This window comes from Malus sylvestris, chromosome 4 (genome assembly GCF_916048215.2).
Source record: "Malus sylvestris chromosome 4, drMalSylv7.2, whole genome shotgun sequence".
Classification (NCBI taxonomy): Eukaryota; Viridiplantae; Streptophyta; class Magnoliopsida; order Rosales; family Rosaceae; genus Malus; species Malus sylvestris.
Genome location: NC_062263.1, coordinates 29,504,106 through 29,524,264, shown reverse-complemented (window position 1 = coordinate 29,524,264; position 20,159 = coordinate 29,504,106). Strand labels below are relative to the sequence as shown.

The 20,159-nt window shown below is 36.1% G+C and overlaps 1 protein-coding gene and 1 long non-coding RNA gene across 5 annotated transcripts; both read left to right on the top strand.

The window, feature by feature from the left end:
- The first annotated feature begins 1,648 nt into the window (after positions 1-1,648).
- On the top strand, positions 1,649-7,480 carry LOC126619446 (uncharacterized). Its single transcript, XR_007622055.1, has 2 exons — positions 1,649-6,456; positions 6,533-7,480. It is a non-coding gene; the product is annotated as an uncharacterized LOC126619446 (long non-coding RNA).
- Positions 7,481-15,714: 8,234 nt separating this feature from the next.
- LOC126619433 (subtilisin-like protease SBT4.3) lies at positions 15,715-18,405 on the top strand. 4 transcript variants are annotated; one of them, XM_050287805.1, is made up of 6 exons: positions 15,715-15,827; positions 16,571-16,727; positions 16,892-17,393; positions 17,510-17,607; positions 17,696-17,914; positions 18,001-18,405. In XM_050287805.1, exons 2-6 carry the CDS (start codon positions 16,615-16,617, stop codon positions 18,155-18,157), a joined length of 1,089 nt encoding a protein of 362 aa, XP_050143762.1. In that variant the 5' UTR covers positions 15,715-15,827; positions 16,571-16,614; the 3' UTR covers positions 18,158-18,405. The 4 variants fall into 4 exon arrangements, with proteins under 4 accessions (XP_050143762.1, XP_050143761.1, XP_050143760.1 ...); XM_050287804.1 differs by lacking the exon at positions 15,715-15,827 and having other exon boundaries at positions 16,504-16,727; positions 18,001-18,069; positions 18,158-18,405; XM_050287803.1 differs by lacking the exon at positions 15,715-15,827 and having other exon boundaries at positions 16,504-16,727.
- Positions 18,406-20,159: the final 1,754 nt, after the last annotated feature.

Here is a 20,159-nt window from a genome sequence, read left to right as displayed (position 1 = left end):
AAACGAAGCTGCACAACTAACCCTTTTAAGATGGTGTATTTTTAACTTGATCAATAATTGGCTTCTCAGGGATGATCCTCCTCAATTTCATTAATAGCTGATTTATAAAATTTTGTATTTATAATTAGAATTGTTCATATTATAATTTTTTTGTAAAGATTATCTTTATAAAAAGTCAATTAATAAAACAAATGTTGTTTAGTTAATCAATTATACCAAATAAATAGACGGTTTTTAATATTTCTACCGAATCTATCCTTTTTTGTTAAATAGTTCATTTACTAAATTGTCTCAAATTTTATTGATTTTTTTTTTTTTGCAGAAATGATCTTTACAAAATGCTTCATAATATGAGCAATTCTGATCATAAGTATAAAGTTTCAAAAATTGGTCACGTAGTGAATTGATGAGGATGAACTCCTCCTTATCATGATTCTATGCTTTCCGGAAAAAAAAAATCTAAAATCATTAAGGAGAAAATATGTCTCCACAAATGAACGAAACGTTAATGATGTGAGTCCTCTTTTTAGATCTTTGAATGAGGCGATCAAGTAGTCTGCCCTTTGGACTGGATAAAATGTCCTTTTAATTTGTTCACATGACTGCACGATTAGCTTGAAATAATGCAACTATAGCATCTCGTCCCAGAACCACAAAATGAAGCTGGCCAACATGTCTCTTTCAAGATAGTTAGATGGCACAATGCTCTCCTTATGTACTATCATGTTTAATTGTTCCGCATAATAGTGCATGATTATATTGAAATAGCATGTCATGTGCTCTTCTCAACAACCTCAAAAAAACTTGCCCAGCTGACCCTTTTAAAGTTTAAGGTGTATAGCTAGAGGGATAACTATTGAAAGTATCTTTAACATTGCTAAACTATTGAGGGGCCTAATGAGGGAGAGATAGGACAGTTGGAAAGGAGTGGAGGACACCAGAGTACAGGGGGCATGTGAACTCTTTGGGGTCCCTACTAGCAAGATTATAATTTCCAGGATTTAATGAATTTATACGATGAATCATGCATGCAGATGCCAATATATTTCTTCCAGATATTCGACAGGTTACTAACTGAGATATGAGATAAAAGCAAATAAATATCTTTCTTCGAGGTATTCAAGTAACTGGTCAAGTAGTTGAGCAAATGTCTACACTTCAATTATTGTGCATTTGATGGTAGTGCTGTCAGGTCAGTTAAGGGTGGTTTGGGAGTGAGGTGCTTAAAAAAAAGCATCCATGAAAAAAAACTGTGAGGATTTTAGGTGTTTGGTAAACTAAAAAAAAAATGGCTTATTTTGGAAGCTGCTGTGAGAATAAGCTGAAATCAAAGGAAAAAACTGAAGCTGCTATTTGCAGTTTTGAAAAACTGGTTTTTTTTCAAAGCAAACAGAACTACAGTGCTCCTTTAATGAAAAGATCCACTATCAGACTGTTTTTTTTTCTTTCCAAAAGCACTTTTACAAAAAAATTTACCAAATACTCTGCTGATTTATTTCACAACCGCTTATTCTCACAGCACAACCGCTTATTCTTATAGCAGTTTTTTTTCAAAGCACAACAATACCAAACCAGCCCTTAGCTGTGATATTTTGCAGTAAATTTTCTTGAGCTATGCTTAGCGGTGGTTGTAAATTAATTTCTCTCCTTGACATGTATAAGAGAGCAAGAGAGAGAAAGAAACTGACCCAGAAAATCAAAACCAAGCAAAACCCCAAAAGGGCACTCTTTTCCATCATATATAATCCACTAGCTCTCTCTCTCTGTGCCTATATCTCTGTGCGGGGGTGGTGTCGTTGTATGTAAGGGGAGAGAGAGTGAAAGAACAGAGAAAAAAAAATTAAAAGAAAAGAAACGGCAAAGGCATCCCTCTATCAAAAACTCTGTCTCTCTATTTGCTTGCACCCTTCGCAGTGAGGATGGCCTCTCAACTCTGTAAAAAAAGCCATGTTCATACTTTAGGAGTGAGAAAGTTATAGAGAGAGAGAGAGAGAGAGAGAGAGAGAGAGGGAAACAAAGAGAGTGTCTTTCTGTTTGTGGTAGAGGAGCAGAGAAGAGAGGTAGTAGACACATAGAAAACAGAGATGCAGCAGCACCTGATGCAGATGCAACCCATGATGGCAGCCTAATATCCTAACAATGTCACTACTGATCACATTCATCAGGTCCTTCTTCTTCTTCTTCTTCTTCTCTGCTTTTTGCTGGGTTCTTTTTTTCTTAAGCTGTTTTGCTTCTGCATTTCCATTTGGTTTTTGGTTTCTCCAGCCACTTTCGGTATCCACTTTTATTTATTTTACAAGAATTAAACTTACCCTTTTCCTCTGAGCTCTAATGGATTTTTGAGAGGCTAATAATTTTCATGTTTGATTTTTATTTGTTTTTTGGTTTGTATATACTTGTATGAATGCTTGTTTCTTCTGCTTTTTATATGGTTTATCCAAGCACTTTCTTTTATCCCCGTTTTTTCATGAAGATTAATATTTGCTTCAGAACGTTCATGGGCTTTTGTTGTTTCATTTTCCTGTACACGTTACCTTTCGTAATCTCCTCAAGCTAGTTTTCTGTTCTTTATGGGTGTTGAGAATACAAGGGATATGTAGTTTAGTTGGTTAAAAGTATTCCGAGGTTCCGTGTTCGATTTCCCCTCCTAAATTTTATATAAAACTATTGTCAATATGTTAAATGATATGATATTAAATGTGATAAAATAATCACAAAAAGAGAATAAATCAGGGGCAAAGATTGTAATTTCGTAAAATATGTGAGGGTATACTTTTGTACTGTAATTGACGAGTTTTTTTTTTTTTTTTTTTTTTTTAATTTTTAATTTTTAATTTATTTGTTTTACAAAACGCATTCGGTGTTCAGATTTTTTAATGAGATGCTTTTTGGGAACTTTAACGAAAAGCTTCCAGTACTTTTCATTTTAACGAAAAACCACATTTTTACACTAAAAAGTTATTCATAGTATTATTCACTTTACCCTTTATTTTGTGTTGAAACTCAAAGTTTTCAAACAATTTTCATTAATTTTCCTCTGTTTTTTTTAGATTCACAACATTCTCAAACCAACACTGAGATATGTATAGGGATGTGATATCCACACACCCCATTTTACTTTTCACACACATTTTTAATTTTCAACCGTCGGATCGGATGAATTGAAGAAGATTAACATACATAAATTATTAAGGACTGTGTGAGAAGTAAAATGGGGTGTGTGGATAGTACACCCCTATGTATAAACTAGTTTCTTAAAAGTTGAAACAACACCCACCCCCAACCCTCACAACAAAAATTAAAAAAAACTAATTCTTGAAAACTACTAAAACAAATATGATGAGAAAAAAGAAAAAAAATATTTTATATTTCAAACATTTGTTTTCCTACTTTAACCCATTATTTATAAGGATGAAGTGCTAATTTAATCCTTAAAATATCTTCTCAGTGAAAATTAGGTCTCTTAATTATTTTTTTCGATAAAATAAGTCCCTAAATTTATTAAAAATTGCTAATTTCATTCCTAATATTATATTCAAAGTTATTTTATCTAATTTTTCATAAACTTAAGCCACTTGACACAGTTTAGAGTTTAATACCGTCATTTTCTCGCCTATAAAGCCCTAAACATTTTATATAGGTTGTGAATCTCACATCTAATTTACCCTCTAAAGTCAAATTCAAACACTATTTCTTTGTGAAAAATTATTAATCTATCGTTATAATGTGTGTCACATCCAAGTAATGTGACTTAAGTTAACAGAAAATTGAAAATAGCAAATATGATATTAGGGATATAATTAAACTAGTATTCGATATTGGTAATCGATATTTTTATGCCAATGGTGGCACACGAATATAATGACGTGCGTACATATGTGTACATTAGACAATCTTGTACACCTTAATGAGGGAAACAAGTATTCGATATTAGAATGATATGTGTACACTTGAAAATCTTGTATGCCTTACTGAGGAAACAAGCAATTAAAATACTACTTTTTATCTGAATCACTAGAAACATTTCCTACAAGAATACTGGAGGTATGCTATTGCCGCAACATGAAACATGTGTATCATGTGGTCAGAATATAATCCACACAACAACACACCAATACATGCTTTTGTCAATCCTTAAACCAAAATTAATAAAAATATCACTCATAAAAACTCAAATAAAAAAATAAGAGAACAAAATCCAAACCCTTGATCTATGCTCCCCCAAGTTTCTTGCAACTTCTATGAAGTCAAGCAAGGAGTCTTACCTGTTGCGATCAAATCCCTGAAACGAATAACGTCTTAGGCCTTTCTTCCACTCTGGAAATACAAATGGCTCATGAATAGTCTTTTCATAACTAATCCATGCCGCCTCCAGTTTTGCTCTAACCGTATTCACTTATGTATTTGGCCCCTCACAAAGTGGGCTCTACACTGATGTCTTGCAAAACCATCATCCATCAATGATCGATGTTTGTCCAATAAGAACTGGATTGTGTTGTTTAATTAAAGAGAAAACACACATTATTTTCAATTATACTAATCAATGTGAAATTAACGTCTTATAATTTAAAATATTTGGGATACTCACAACTTTCCAGAGATGACACACGTTCTCATGTCGTGCAGCTCCGAAGTAATTTTGTCCTTAAAAATATTAGTCAGTAATTGATCAAATGCTTGGGATCCTATTTAGCGTCATGACTTGTAGATTCTAGCATACGCGCTCTATATTGCCCGCAAAAAAACACTAAAAATATTGTCACAACATTAATATTTAAATGATCACTCTTTGTCTGGAGTTGGATATCCATCATACCACACAAGATATCCTTAACAAGATACAACAACAATATAAGATACAACAACAATAAAGAAAGCCTTACCCCCTAAGTATGTTAAGTCTCGAAATTTACCTAACTAACAGTACCAAGTTCGAAAATAGAAGATGAGGATATCTCGCATTAAAGCAGGGGTTACATTTAATGTCACATCCCAGTCTCGATTTTACCGTAGCACGATATTGTCCGCTTTAGGCTCCGGCCACACCCTCACGATTTTGTTTTTGGGAACTCAGACGAGAACTTCTCGGTGGGTCATCCATCCTAGGATTGCTCTCACCCGAACTCGCTTAACTTCGGAGTTTCGATGGAATCTGAAGCCAGTGAGTTCCCAAAAGGCCTCATGTTATATGGAGGTGGACATGTACATATAAGGCACATCACCCCCTCTCCGTTGGTTCATGTGGAATGTTACAATTCACCCCCATTTGGGGCCCGACGTCCTCATTGGCACACTTGCACCACATGGCAAAGTGGCTCTGATACCATTATGTCACATCCCAGTCTCGACTTCACCATAGCACGATATTGTCCGTTTCGGCCTCGGCCACGCATTCTAAGATTGCTCTCGCCCGAACTCGTTAAACTTCAGAGTTCCGATGGAATCCGAAGCTAGTGAGTTCCCAAAAGGTCTCGTGTTATATGGAGGTGGGCATGTACATATAAAGCACATCACCCCCTCTCCGTTGGTTGATGTGGGATGTTACACTTAACATATGATTTTAACCAATCGTCTACTTTGATTGTCAATAAGGACATGCGACCATTTTCGTCCTTTATCAAGGGTTACACTTATTTGCGTATTCTTATTGACCACCAAAGTAGACGATTAGTTAAAATCATGGGTTAAGTGTAACCCTACTTTAATGCGAGATAACCCCATCTTCTATTTCCAAACTTGCTACTGTTAGTAATGTAAATGTCGAGACTTAACATACTTAGCGGGATAAGGCCTTCTTTGTTGTTGTTGTAGTTATATGATGTTAGAGATATCTTGTGTAGTATGAAAGATGTCCAGTACCAGACAAAGAGGGATCATTTAAATATTAATCTTGACACGATACTTTTAGTGTTTTTGACGGGCGATATAGAGCTATGCTCTTTGCATATGCTAGAACCTACAAGTGGTGACGTTAAATGAGATCTTAAGCATTTGATCAATTACTGACTGATATTTTTAAGGACAAAATTTCTTCGGAGCTGCACGACATGGGAACATGTGTCGTCTCTGAAAAATTGTGAGTATCCTAAATATCTTAAATTATAAGACATTAATTTCACATTGATTAGTGTAACTGAAAATAATGTGTGTTTTCTCTTTAATTGAGCAACACAATCCAGTTCTTACCGGACAAACATCCATCATTCATGGATGATGGTCTTGCAAGACATTAGTGTAGAGCCCACTTTGTAATGGGTCGAATACATGAGTGAGGGCGGCTAGAGCAAAACTGGAAGCGGCATGGATTAGTTATGAAAATACTATTCATGAGACATTTGTATTTCTAAAGTAGAAGAAAGGTCTGAGACATTATTCGATTCAGGATTTTATCACAGCAAGGAAGACTCCTTGCTTGACTTCATAGAATTTACAAGGAACTTGGAGCATAGAGCAAGGGTATGAAATTTGGATTTTGTTCTCTTATTTTTTATTTGAGTTTTTATGAGTAATATTTTTATTAATTTTGGTTTAGGGATTGACAGAAGCAGGTATTGATGCATTGTTGTGTGAATTATATCTTGACCACATGATACACATTCCATGTTGCGGCAATAGCATACCCCCAATATTCTTGTAGGAAATGTTTATAGTGATTCAGATAAAAAGTAGTAGTTTAATTACTTGTTTCTCTCAATAAGGCATACAAGATTGTCAATTGTACACATGCTCGTATCATTCTAATATTGAATACTAATTTAATTACTTATTGCCCTCAGTAAGGCGTACAAGATTGTCTAATGTATACGTATGTATGCACGTCATTATATTTGTGTGCCATGACATAAAAATATTGGTTACCAATATCGAATACTAGTTTAATTACATTCCCAATATCATATTTGAAGCTACTACATTCAATTTTCTTTCAATTTAAGTCAGGTTACTTGACACACATTAGAGGGCAGATTAGAAATTTTTCATAAAGAAATGGTGTATGGATTTAACTTTGGAGGGTAAATTAGACGTGAGATTGGTAACGTATATAAAATGTTCAGGGCTTTATAGGCGAGAAAATGACGGTATTAGACTATAAAATGTGTCAAGTGACTTAAGTTTATGAAAAATTAGATAAAATAGCTTTGAATTAATATTAAATTAACAATTTTTAATGAATTTAGGGACTTATTTTACCCAAAAAATAATTGATAGACCTCATTTTCACTGAGGTGATAATTTAGGGATTAAATCGGCGCTTCACCCTTATAAATAATGAGTTAAAGTAGGAAAACAAATGTTTGAAATATAAAATATTCTTTTCATTTTTCTCATTGTTTTAGTACTTTTCAAGAATCTAGTTTTTTGGTTGTGAGGGGTGAGGGGTGGGCGTTTGGGGTTGGTTTGGGATTTTTGTGAATCTAAAAAGCTCATTAAAAAATATAGAACTATGAATGTGTTTTGTAAAAATAAAAAATTGTCTTTTTTTTTAAATATTATATATTTTTTAAACATTTAACATATTCACTAAAGTTTTATATTAACAATAGTTTTTTTTTTTTTTGGCTCAAATCATCTTTACAAAAAAAATTACCAAACACTTCACAACTTTATTTTGCACAGCAAAAGTAGTTTTTTTTTAAGTATTTTTTGAAATAAGCATTAGATATGTGCTTCTTACATGAAACCTTTAATCAAAAACATTTTTACCATAAATGCTTTCAGTCATTTTGAAAAAAAACTTCCAAACAAGCACCGCATCTCCCTTCAATTGATTCGGCCCCTCACTACATCTCCCTTCATTTTTACCATAACCGCTTTCACCCATGTATTCGGCCCCTCACAAAGTGGGCTATACACTGATGTATTGCAAGACCATCATCCATGTGTTTCCAGAAAGAACTGGATTGTGTTGCCAAATTAAAGAGAAAACACATTATTTTGAATTACACTAATTAATGTCTTATAATTTAAAATATTTGGGATACTCACAACCTTCCAAAGACGGCACACGTTCCCAAGTTTTGCAGCTCCGAAGAAATTTTATCCTTAAAAATATCAGTCAGTAATTGATCAAATGCTTGAGATCCCATTTAGCGTCACAACTTCTAGATTCTAGCATATGCGAGTATGTTAAGTCTCAAAATTTACCTCACTAACAGTAGCAAGTTCGGAAATGGAAGTTGGGGTATCTCTTGCATTAAAGCAGGGGTTACACTTAACCCATGATTTTAACTAATCGTCTACTCTGGTTGTCAATAAGACGCGACCCTTTTCGTCATTTATCAGGGTTTACACTTATCTTGCGTATTCTTATTAACAAACAGAGTAAACAATTGGTTAAAATCAAGAGTTAAGTGTAACCCTGCTTTAATGCGAGATATCCCTATCTTTTCCGAACTTGCTACTATTAGTGAGGTAAATGTCGAGACTTAGCATACTTAGTGGGATAAGACTTTCTTTGTTGTTGTTGTATCATGTTATGTCGTTGTTGTATCTTATGTTGTTGTTATATCGTGTTAGGATATCTTGTGTGCTATGAGAAATGCCTAGCTCCAGACAAAGAGGGATCATTAATCTTGACAAGATATTTTTAGTGTTTCTTGGCGAGCAATTTAGAGCTATGCTCTCACATATGCTAGAGTCTACAAGTTGTGAGACTAAATGGAATCTTCAAATATTTGATCAATTACTATTTCAAGGATAAAATTTCATCTCCAAGTATTTGATCAATTACTAATTCAAGGATAAAATTTCTTCAAAGCTGCAAGACTTAGAAATGTGTGTCGTTTCTGGAAAGGTGTGAGTATCCTAAATATTTTAAATTATAAGACATTAATTTCAAATTGATTAATGTAACTGAAAATAATGTGTTTTCTCTTTAATTGGACAACATAATCAAGTTCTTGCTAGACAATCATCCCTGGGTGTAGAACCCACTTTGTGAGGGGCATCTTGAGGACTAGGGATCTAGACTATTTAGCTATTAGCACACCTTAAAAAAGCAAACCCCAAATTTTGTTATGTGTGGGTAAAACACACACATGTAATTCAAGATTGGATCACCACTCGAGTAAGAGACTACACAAGAAGAAATACCGATTATTATTGGGTTTAGGGTTTATGGTTTACTTAATTGATCACAGTAAATTGCATAAAAAAAATGAAAGGGAATTCGATCATTACAACTTACCAAAACCTGGTCCCGAACGTTTGGTGAAGTAGAAAACCGCTGAAAGACATTCATCTGTACCAATAAATTACCATAAAACAAAATTATACCCTAAAACTAAACATTTTCCAAAAGAAATTACAAGTAAGATAATAGCATGCACACCTTCAACTTGTTTGAGTGCATTGTGATATTGGGGTCCGACATTCAAGAAGACAACATTGGGAGCATGACAAGGAGGCGGATCTCCATCTCCGTCTGAATTAGAGTGAATATGGAATGTATCTTCTTGTGTGTTTCATTCATTTACAAGTGAGGGCTTTTATAGAAGCCAATGCACAAACAACAACCTTATACTAGCCTACTAAGAATGAAAGCTAAACACAACCGTTAAACTAGGGAAAAGGAGGAAAGTTAAACACAACCCTTAAACTAGGGAAAAGGAATGGACAACACAACCCTTAAACTAGGGAAGAGGAATGGACAAACAATCCATGTTTTTAGGAGATTCCCTTTTACGCCCCCACAAGACGGTGTTCTCATCAGAGACACCGATCTTGGATCGTAACAATTTGAAGCGCAGATGAGGAAGAGCTTTTGTGAGGACATCTGCAAGCTGATCCTGAGTAGAAACATGTGACACCTGAAGAAGGCCACAATTGACCCGATCATGAACAAACTGAAAATCAAGTTCAATGTGCTTCATGCGAGAATGAAGGATGAGATTGACACAGTAGAAAGTAGCCCCAATATTGTCACAAGAAATGGTTGGTTTATCCATTAAAAAGACACCAAGCTCATGGATGAGGGATTGAATCCAAGCTAGTTCACAAGTAGTAGAGGCTATGGCGTGGTATTCTGCTTCCGTGGATGATCGAGCGACGGAACGTTGTTTGCGAGAACCCTAGGAGATTAAGTTACCACGAAAGTAAATAACATAACTAGGTGAACTTACGATCATCATGATCACCATCATAGTTAACATCTGAGAAAACATAGAGACGGGATGAGGCACTATGGCGAAGGAGAAGACCATGAAAGATAGTGCATTTCAGATAGCGGATGAGATGTTTTAGGGCTTGGCAATGAGACGCAGTCAGCGCTCAACTCCTTATACCATGATTAAGGTGCCTGCTTGAGGCCATATAAAGCTTTGTGGAGTTTACAAACATAATGTGGAAAAGTAGAGTCACCGAACCCGAGAGGTTGCGACATATCCTCAGAGAGTGAGCCATGTAGAAAAGCATTGTTCACATCTAATTGATGAAAAGGCCAACCACGAGTGAGAGGTAAATAAAGAACAATACGGATTGTGGTGGGTTTGACAATCGGACTGAAGGTGTCCGAGAAATCCACTCCATGACGATGGTGAAAGACTTTAGCAACAAGGCATGCTTTGTACCTATCAATACTGCCATCAGAATGCCTTTTTATGCGGAATACCCATTTACACTCAATAAGATTATGTGTGGGTTGAGGAGGAACAAGCTCCCAAGTACCACATGTTGGTTCAATGGGAGAGGGAAGTGGATGTTTGGCTCTGATACCAAATTAGAGTGAATATGGAATGTATATTCTTGTGTGTTTCATTCATTTACAAGTGAGGGCTTTTATAGAAGCCAATGCACAAGCAACAACCCTAAACTAGGGAAAAGGAGGAAAGTTAAACACAACCCTTAAACTAGGGAAAAAGAATGGACAACACAACCCTTAAACTAGGGAAGAGGAATGGACAAACAATCCATGTTTTTAGGAGATTCCCTTTTAATCTGGAAGTGGAACCGAGTACTTGTGTCACACAAAATGAAGATTTCGGTTTGGGTGGTAGTGAAGGAGCGAATACGGGTAGTAGATGGAGAAGGTGGTAGCAGCAGGGGCAGCGGCTAATTTCCAATTAATTGCCGTCTGTGGTGGTTGTGGTGGTGAAGTTTTTAATGGTCTAGAGAAATTTAGGGTTTGGATAGCATTAGAAATGAGACGTGCGCAGAGCTAGTGCTTGTTGCAATTTCCCCTGACCAACTGCCACGTCAAAACCCCTCCCCCCCTGAAATTCCTCCTCACCATTTTCGCCTCTCTCTATCTTGATTCTCTGATCCCCAAAACCAGCGTTGGTAACTAGGGTTTAGCCTGGGCGAATTTCCAAGGAAGTGCAAAAGCCCATTATATAGCCCATATTCAAAACTCTATTTACACCCATGTTTAATGTTGGGCCCAAAAATGTCACTCACAAGCCTAATCCCGTCTCAAAGTCAAATCGTTGTGGAAGGGTCACAAGCTGAGCTTAAATTCATGCATAAAGTTCGAAATGAAGAGTATGCAAATTTATGATCCTACCACACCAATAAAATAATGGCTTATTAGACGCCAAGCCTATACATGTTACATCCCACATCGTCCAGGGGAATGGATCTTGTAAGCCTTATATGTATATTCCCATCTCTACCTAGCACGAGGCCTTTTGGGAGTTCATTGGCTTCGGGTTCCATCGGAACTTCGAAGTTAAGCGAGTTCGCGCGAGAGCAATCTCATGATAGGTGACCCACTGGGAAGTTCTCGTGTGTTTTCTCAGAAACAAAACTGTGAGGGCTTGGTCAGGGCCCAAAGCAGACAATATCGTGCTATGGCGGAGTCAAGCCTCGGATGTGGCGGTGGCCCGGGTCGGGATGTGACAATACAAATCACGTATATTTATCATGCAAATCGTATTGTAATTTTCAGTTTACTACCGTGAAGTTTCTTCGTTTTCAACATTTTATACATTAACTTTTTTTATTCCAATCTAGTACCTAAAGTAATAATTGTGAGACACTTTCATATATTCGTTAAGCTTACTGTTTAAACAGCCATTAACCTATGATGTGACACTAAATCTGACATTTTCTTATACGACCTATTAACACGACACGAAAATAACGGGTGTTGGGTTAATATTAATCGGGTCATCCGTTATGAACCTGTTAGTAATGAATTTACACGTGAGTAACCCTTTTCGATCCATTTTTAAAAATAAAAAATAATAATTAAAAAAAATAAAAATTAATGATTCTAAGCAGCAGCGACAGTTAAAAATTCATATTTGTCAAGTAATATACATCATTAGTTAATGAAAGGATACAAGTTTAAGATGTACTAGTGACTGAAAAAAAAGTCTAGTTATTATCGATGCACGCGGCATACATTTGTTAATGCAAACCAGAACAAGCATCAAAACACAATTAAGCACTACGTACTACCCAACATCTGCAAGACTGCAATAGTAGATGGAAATGGAATACTCTGATTACAACATATCTCTCTGTTCATGGACGATTTACATCACTCGGTTCCAGGGAAATAGCTTAAACAAGTACTATGATGATCTATTGATTCCTCAAGGTCCTCAACAATGTGAAAAATCACCACCAAGCAAGCAAAGAGCATATCGACAATTTAAAGTACCATTTCCAAAAGAATTGATACACAAATGAAGTAGCATTTCGACTGAACCCCGTGAACACTGACCACTTAGTTGCATACCAACGATCATATGTTCAAAGCTCTCAAAATTCTCAACACGGTTCACACTTACTCTAGGTGTAATATAAACTGGTCAGAAACAATATCCACTAGTACAAAAACATGTTTGCGCGACAGAACTTTGCGCGACGTAGGAAATTTCGTCGCGCAAAGTATGTTTGCGCAACGCTAAATACCAAACGTCGCGCGAAGTAGCTTTGCGCAACGGAACTTTGCGCGACGAAGGAATGCGTCGCGCAAAGATGTTTTGCGCGACGAAGGTGCACTTACGTCGCGCAAATCAGCTTTGCGTGACGCATTACTTCGTCGTGCAAAGTACCGTCGCGCAAAGATAATTTGCGCGACATTGACTACGTCGCGCAAATTGTTTTTTTTTTTTTTTCCTTTTGCTTTTCTTTTGGGGTTCTTGCATTGCCTTTTTCTTTTGTGATATCCACTTATGTAAATGTTTTAAATTGACGATCAAATTAGTTCATTGTATTCATATAGGGTTAAGGAGTGTATCTCTAAAAAATCATCAAAATCGGAGTTAAAACTACCGTTAAATCGTGTTTTTTCATTTATAACCGTCGAAAAGTTTTGTCCCGTTACTTGATCTCTGAATGTTTGTTTTTTCCGATTTTTGGTGTACGCTATCTCGAAGCATGTACAAATAAGTTTGACGGTTGGATCGTTGAAACTAGTTTCGTACAATGCATTTCCCATCAAAACAATACATTCACTATCACTTAGAGTTTATTTATACTTTCATCAAGTATAACATAAGATTTTGTGGTATCCACTAGTGTAAATATTTTAAATTGAAGATCGAATTAGTTCATTGTATTCATATAGGGTCAAGGAGTGTAGCTCTAAAAAATCATCAAAATCGGAGTTAAAACTACCGTTAAATCGTGCTTTTTCGTTTATAACCGTCGAAAAGGTTTGTCCCGTTACTTGATCTCTAAATGTATATATATACGAACAAGTTTGAATCGTGCTTTTTGGCGTACGTGATCTCGAAGCATATACGAGCAAGTTTAACGGTTGGCTCGTTGAAACTAATTTCGTATAATGCGTTTCCCATCAAGTTCAATGGTATATATATTTAGTAAGTACATTTTAATTAATTTATTTTGTACTCATAAGGAAAAGGGCAAAAGAAAAGCAAAAGGAAAAAAAAAAAAAAACACTTTGCGCGACGTATGTACACATGCGTCGCGCAAAACAGCTTTGCGCAACGCAGGTGGACCTACGTTGCGCAAAGTGGTTTTTTTTTTCTTTTGCTTTTCTTTTGGGGTTCTTATAATGCCTTTTTCTTTTGTGGTATCCACTTGTGTAAATGTTTTAAATTGACGATCAAATTACTTCATTGTATTTATATAGGATTAAGGAGTGTAGCTCTAAAAAATCATCAAAATCGGAGTTAAAACTACCGTTAAATCATGTTTTTTCATTTATAATCGTCTAAAAGTTTTGTCCCGTCACTTGATCTCTGAATGTTTGTTTTTTGCGATTTTTGGCGTACGCAATCTCGAAGCATGTACAAATACGTGTGACGGTTGGATCGTTGAAACTAGTTTCATACAATACATTTCCCATCAAAACATTACATTCACTATCACTTAGAGTTTATTTATATTTTCATCAAGTATAACATAAGATTTTGTGGTATCCACTAGTGTAAATATTTTAAAATTGAAGATCGAATTAGTTCATTGTATTCATATAGGATCAAGGAGTGTAGCTATAAAAAATCATCAAAATCGGAGTTAAAACTACCGTTAAATCGTGCGTTTTTGTTTATAACCGTCGAAAAGGTTTGTCCCGTTACTTGATATCTGAATGTTTGTTTTTCTCAATTTTTGGCGTATGAGATCTCGGAATATATACAAACAAGTTTGACGGTTGGATCGTTGAAATTAGTTTCGTACAATGCATATCCCATCAAAACGATAGATTCCCTAACACTTATAGTTTATTTATACTATCATTAAGTTTAACATAACACTTTGTGGTATCCACTTGTGTAAATATTTTAAATTGAGGATCGAATCGGTTCATTGTATTCATATAGGCTTAAGGAGTGTAGCTGTAAAAAATCATCAAAATCGGAGTTACAATAACCGTTAAATCGTGATTTTTTCGTTTATAACCGTCGAAAGGTTTTGTCTTGTTACTTGATCTCTGGATGTTTATTTTTTTCCAATTTTTGGCGTATGCGATCTCGGAATATATACAAACAAGTTTGATGGTTGGATCGTTGAAATTAGTTTCGTAGAATGCGTATTTCATCAGAACGATAGATTTCCTAACACTTGGAGTTTATTTATACTATCATTAAGTTTAACATAACATTTTGTGGTATCCGCTTGTGTAAATATTTTAAATTGACAATCGAATTGGTTCGTTGTATTCATATAGGCTCAAGGAGTGTAGTTGTAAAAAGTAATCAAATTGGAGTTAAAATAACCGTTAAATCGTGATTTTTCGTTTATAACCGTCGAAAGGTTTTGTCCCGTTACTTGATATTTGGATGTTTATTTTTTCCAATTTTTGGCGTATGCGATCTCGGAATATATACAAACAATTTTGACGGTTGGATCGTTGAAATTAATTTCATACAATGCGTATTCCATCAAGTTCAAAGGTATATATATTTATTAAGTAAATTTTCAGTAAAATTTATATTTAAAAAATAAAAAAAAATAAAAAAACCTTGCGCGACGTCGAAATGTATACCTGCGTCGCGCCATTTGTCATTATTTTGGCGGGGCAATTGTAAAAAATAGGCATTTTTTAAAAAAATTTCCCAAATTTTCCAAACCAAAAGCCTTCCGCTCTCTCATCTCTCTCACTTGGTCTCTTTTCCCAAACCAAACCCAAATCTTTCTCCTAACTCCAGCCGACTATCCTCCTCAGCCAATTCCACCCGAGTACCAGAATCACTCTTAGACTCTCAGTCCCTCGACTCCCTTCCCTCGACTCTCCAACTCTCAATCGTCCTCCTCCTCGTAGTGCTCACCAGCCATCACCGCCGTCGACCAACACAACGGCACCACCCATCATCCTTCTCGACGACATCCCAGAGAACCCAGGCCATCACCCCCGCCGTCGATTCTCTCCTCTTCGACAACACCCCCGCCGTCATCCCTCTAAAATTTAGGTAATTTTGATTTAAGGTTTTGTTATTAATGTGAATTTCTGGTGTAGGGATTTTAGGGTTTTTAATTTAGAATTTATAGATTGATGATTGTTCTGTTGCCACCATTTAGGGTTTTCCTAAAATTTGAATTGCATTTGTAGATTGATGATTGATGGCTGGTGTTATGTATGTTTATAGATGATTGGTTGAAATTTCATGCGATCATTTTTCCATTTGTCGTTTAGCCCAATTTCATTTGTCAACATCATGATTTCAATTCCACAATTTCCATCCGAGCCTTTTCTTTTCTTTGCTGCTATTTTAAATGAAATGATACGGTTGATACCGTCCAACCATCGTTTCATTTTTCTGCATTTGAGTTATGAGTTGTATGAATCTAAGAAATATTTAAAGTCAAAAACTAATGAACTTGACTTAGTAGCCGTAAATCATAGTTAACTACATCCTATGACTTTTGAACCGAGTTGAGATTTCCATAACCAAAGGCATTTTAGACTGGTTGTTACCTACTGTTGGTCAAATAGTAAAGGTAGTTATAATGCTACTGGGAATTTCAGGACCTCAGCAAGTTCTATATTGTTTTTCCATGTTAGTGAATGCTCTTGATTCTTCATCTCCTAGGCTGTTGTATTCTTATGACTATGTAGGTCGTGTAGCGGATAATTGATTGAATTGGATGATTGTTAGTTCTGAATCTGCTTTATATGCTGCAACTGAGAGTGATATCATTGTTGGTGTGAAAGTCAGTCGAAATGCCACAACTGAAAGTGATTTCATTGTTGGTGTGATGGACACTGGAATTTGGCCTGAAGCTGAGAGCTTTAAAGAGGAAGGTTTTGGTCATCCTCCTAAGAAGCGGAAAGGTGTTTGTGATGGCGGCAAAAATTTCACCAGCAACAAGTATGTCTCTCAATATTTACATGCATAAAGTTATCAATTATACGAATTAAAACTTTTGGTTGAGTTTATTCATTTCAAAATTTCATAACTAAACTACTTTTGTAATGGTTTTGCCTTTGTACTTTGCAACATTTAGTCAACATCAAGAAATGTTTGTTTTGCAGAAAGATCGTTGGTGCTCGATATTACTTAACAGACTCTGCAAGGGATTTCTGGGGTCATGGAACTCACTGTGCATCAATTGTAGCCAGGAGTCCTGTAAAGGATGTAAGCTTTTACGGACTAGCAAGTGGTACTGCAAGAGGAGGTGTACCTGCTGCGAGAATCACAGCATATAAAGTCTGTGATCTTGATTTCGGGTGTAGTTCAGACAGTATCATGGCTGCTTTTGACGATGCAATTGCTGATGAAGTTGACATCATTTCAATTTCACTTAATGGATTTTTTCGTTCTGAGCCTCATTTTTATATTGACCCGATTGCAATTGGTGCCTTTCATGCCATGAAGAAAGGGATACTAACTTCACAGTCTGCCGGAACCATATTTAATAGTTATAAGGTTGGTCCTGTGTCAAGTGTAGCACCATGGATATTCACAGTTGCAGCTAGTACCACAGATCGCCGGATTATTGACAGCATTGTTCTTGCAAACGGAAAGAAACTAGTCGTATGTCTCATCCACTTCCTTTTTCAACAAAATAAAAACATTTTATGAATACTTGTATATACTGTGGCTCAGATTGTTTTCCTTTCAATACTTTTTAATGTTCTTATCACAAACAGGGGCACTCTACGAACACGTTCACATTAAATGGAACAAATTTTCCTCTCATATATGGAAAAGATGCTTCAAGAACAAAATGCTCTCAAATGCTAGCTTGGTAATTCTTGTCCCTGTTTCACTTTTACTGCATACAATTTAAAGGAATAAAAATGAAACTATAGTACTGACTTCTTGTTGCATTTTAGTATATGTTGGGAAGGTTGCCTGGACCCTGATTTAGTTAAGGGAAAGATAGTTGTATGTGAGAAGAACGCTAGATTTCCTGGGGCTTACAGATCTGGGGCAGTTGGGATAATTTTTGTTAATTTTATGAACGAAACTTTTTCTCAAGTTCTCCCATTTCCTGGGGTGAATTTAATCACAGAAGAGCTAAATGTGGTCAAGTCCTACATGAACTCCACCAGGTATAGATTCATTTGAATACTGTTAAGGTTGGCGATTTTCGATCACGTTGCTTTTTAAATTCTTGAAAGCCTCTCTTATTTTACAGGGTCCCTCAAGCGACGATATTACAAAGTGAAGTCATAAAAGATGTTGATGCGCCTCTTGTTTCTATCACGTCTGCGACTGGACCAAATTTAGTTGACTATGTTCTGAATTTGATGATTCTTCATCTCCTAGACTGTTGTATTCATTTGACTATGTAGGTCCAGGGCGAGGAGATGAGGACCTATACCAGGACGGTGAGAGACTTTGTACGAGCCATGTCTAGCCTCCAAATCTCACTACTAGCACTTAATTTTGCTCCACCTTCGACCTCAGAGCCACCTCGCCTTGTCGATACCCAGTAGCTTGACATATCAAACCTAGAAGACTACTTGTAGTTTTTTCTTTTTTGTTCGAACATCTTGTACGTACATTTTCATATATTTTATAATTAAATACTTTTGCTTGGTTAATTCATTATTGTTTAGAATTTAATTACAATATTTATTAAAAATTGAAAAAAAATATTTTTGACGAAAACAAAAAAAAGGGATTTGCGCGACGCATGCCTACGTCGCGCAAAGATAATAAGCCACTTTGCGCGACGCATGTCCTACGTCGTGCAAAGCCACGAAGTCACTTTGCACAACGCATGACTACGTCGCGCAAAGACACCTATGCCACTTTGCACGACCCAATCCTAGGTCGCACAAAGTGACTTTGCGCGACGTAGGAATGCGTCGCGCAAAGTCACTTTGCGCGACCTAGAACTGCGTCGCGCAAAGTTACTTTGCGCGACGCATGTAACCCCTTCGTCGCGCAAAGCCTTCTGTCACTGCCTTGCCGCGACGGTTTGCGCGCGACGAAGGTTCGTTGAGCAAAGTTTTGCGCGACGTTTTTTGACTTTGTGCGACGAAGGACCTGCGTCGCGCAAAGTGTTTTTTTTACTAGTGATCGTAAGGGTTGACAATACGAGAAAAAAATGTGTGCAATGACAATGAGATTTAAAACGAAAATGCAAACCGAAAAGGCTAACATCTAACTTTTGATGTGGAAGAATATGTAGCTAATAAGAACATCTGAATTCTTGAGCAATATTCAATAAATCCATATGAATTTAGCCTAATTGAGTTGAGCTAGCAAAAAAGCTAAAACTTGAATATAGGCTCAAACAAATTTTAGGTCAAAGAAATGAACTCACTCAAGTGCAGAGGAAGGCTTCTCATTCTGCTCATACAATGCAACCAGGACTTCCCCACATAAAAAATCACAAAATTATATGAAAAATAAAACAGAAAAAGAAAATGTGCATCAAATTAGTCAATAAAAAGAACACAACCCACAAAATAACCAGGAAAAGTCTCAAACTTTAACAAACCTTTGGTGAGGACATCAAGAACTCCACTGGATTCTAAGTACTTCCTGAATGCTGAGGTGGGATGGGGGGTATTTTTCTGGGCTTGTTTGTTTCGATTTGAGTGGAAGCTCTAATGGTTGGAAATGAGCCTTCCTTGTTGCTGCTGCTAACGGTCCAAAGAGGATCAGTGGGTCAAACCACAGTTTTCGTCATGTTAATTGATTGAATTTCTTCTTATTTTCGGGAAGTGTTTTTCGCACTTTATTTTCTGTAGTACATTTTTTGTTTTTTTTTTATCAAACAATAGATTTTGTTAGATTAGATTTTAGATTAGTCATCAACGGAATTTGAACTCATACCGTCATACAATGGCTCAACTCCTTTCCACCACTGTGATAAAAGGCCATTTGCACATTTTTTGGTATTTAGTTATGTACAAATGTTATACTTTGAAATGTTGATTCTCTTTATCATAATAATTTGCCTTTTTATTTTTCCTACCTTCCCGCTTATCTCATCACACGTGGAAAAGAAAAGAAAATAAATTATCATTCGAACAATGTCACTTAGAAATTTCAAAAGAAAGGTACCAACCATTGTCACTACGACATTGTTAAGGACTTGCTCCACTGCAAGCAAGCAACAATACCCAGAGCAAAGATACCATCGAAGATCACATGGATGGCTTGTCGACAATTCTGACACAAATTCCCAAGAGCTCACCAAAACTTCCAAAGAGGTATTTTTGCTTGCATAAGCGGTGGATAAAATCATTGACAGTGTCGTAGTGACAATGGTTGGTACCTCTCTATAGAAATTTTTGAGCGACATTGTTCGATTGAGGAATTCAGGGCTTTTTTCTTTTC

Excerpts from the sequence above, each read along its gene's own strand:
- LOC126619433 (XM_050287803.1), top strand. The coding sequence starts at position 16,504 with ATGATTGTTAGTTCTGAATCTGCTTTATATGCTGCAACTGAGAGTGAT. Across the intron at positions 17,608-17,695 it reads TGCTCTCAAATGCTAGCTTG|TATATGTTGGGAAGGTTGCC; the intron begins GTAATTCTTGTC and ends GTTGCATTTTAG. Across the intron at positions 17,915-18,000 it reads TCCTACATGAACTCCACCAG|GGTCCCTCAAGCGACGATAT; the intron begins GTATAGATTCAT and ends CTTATTTTACAG.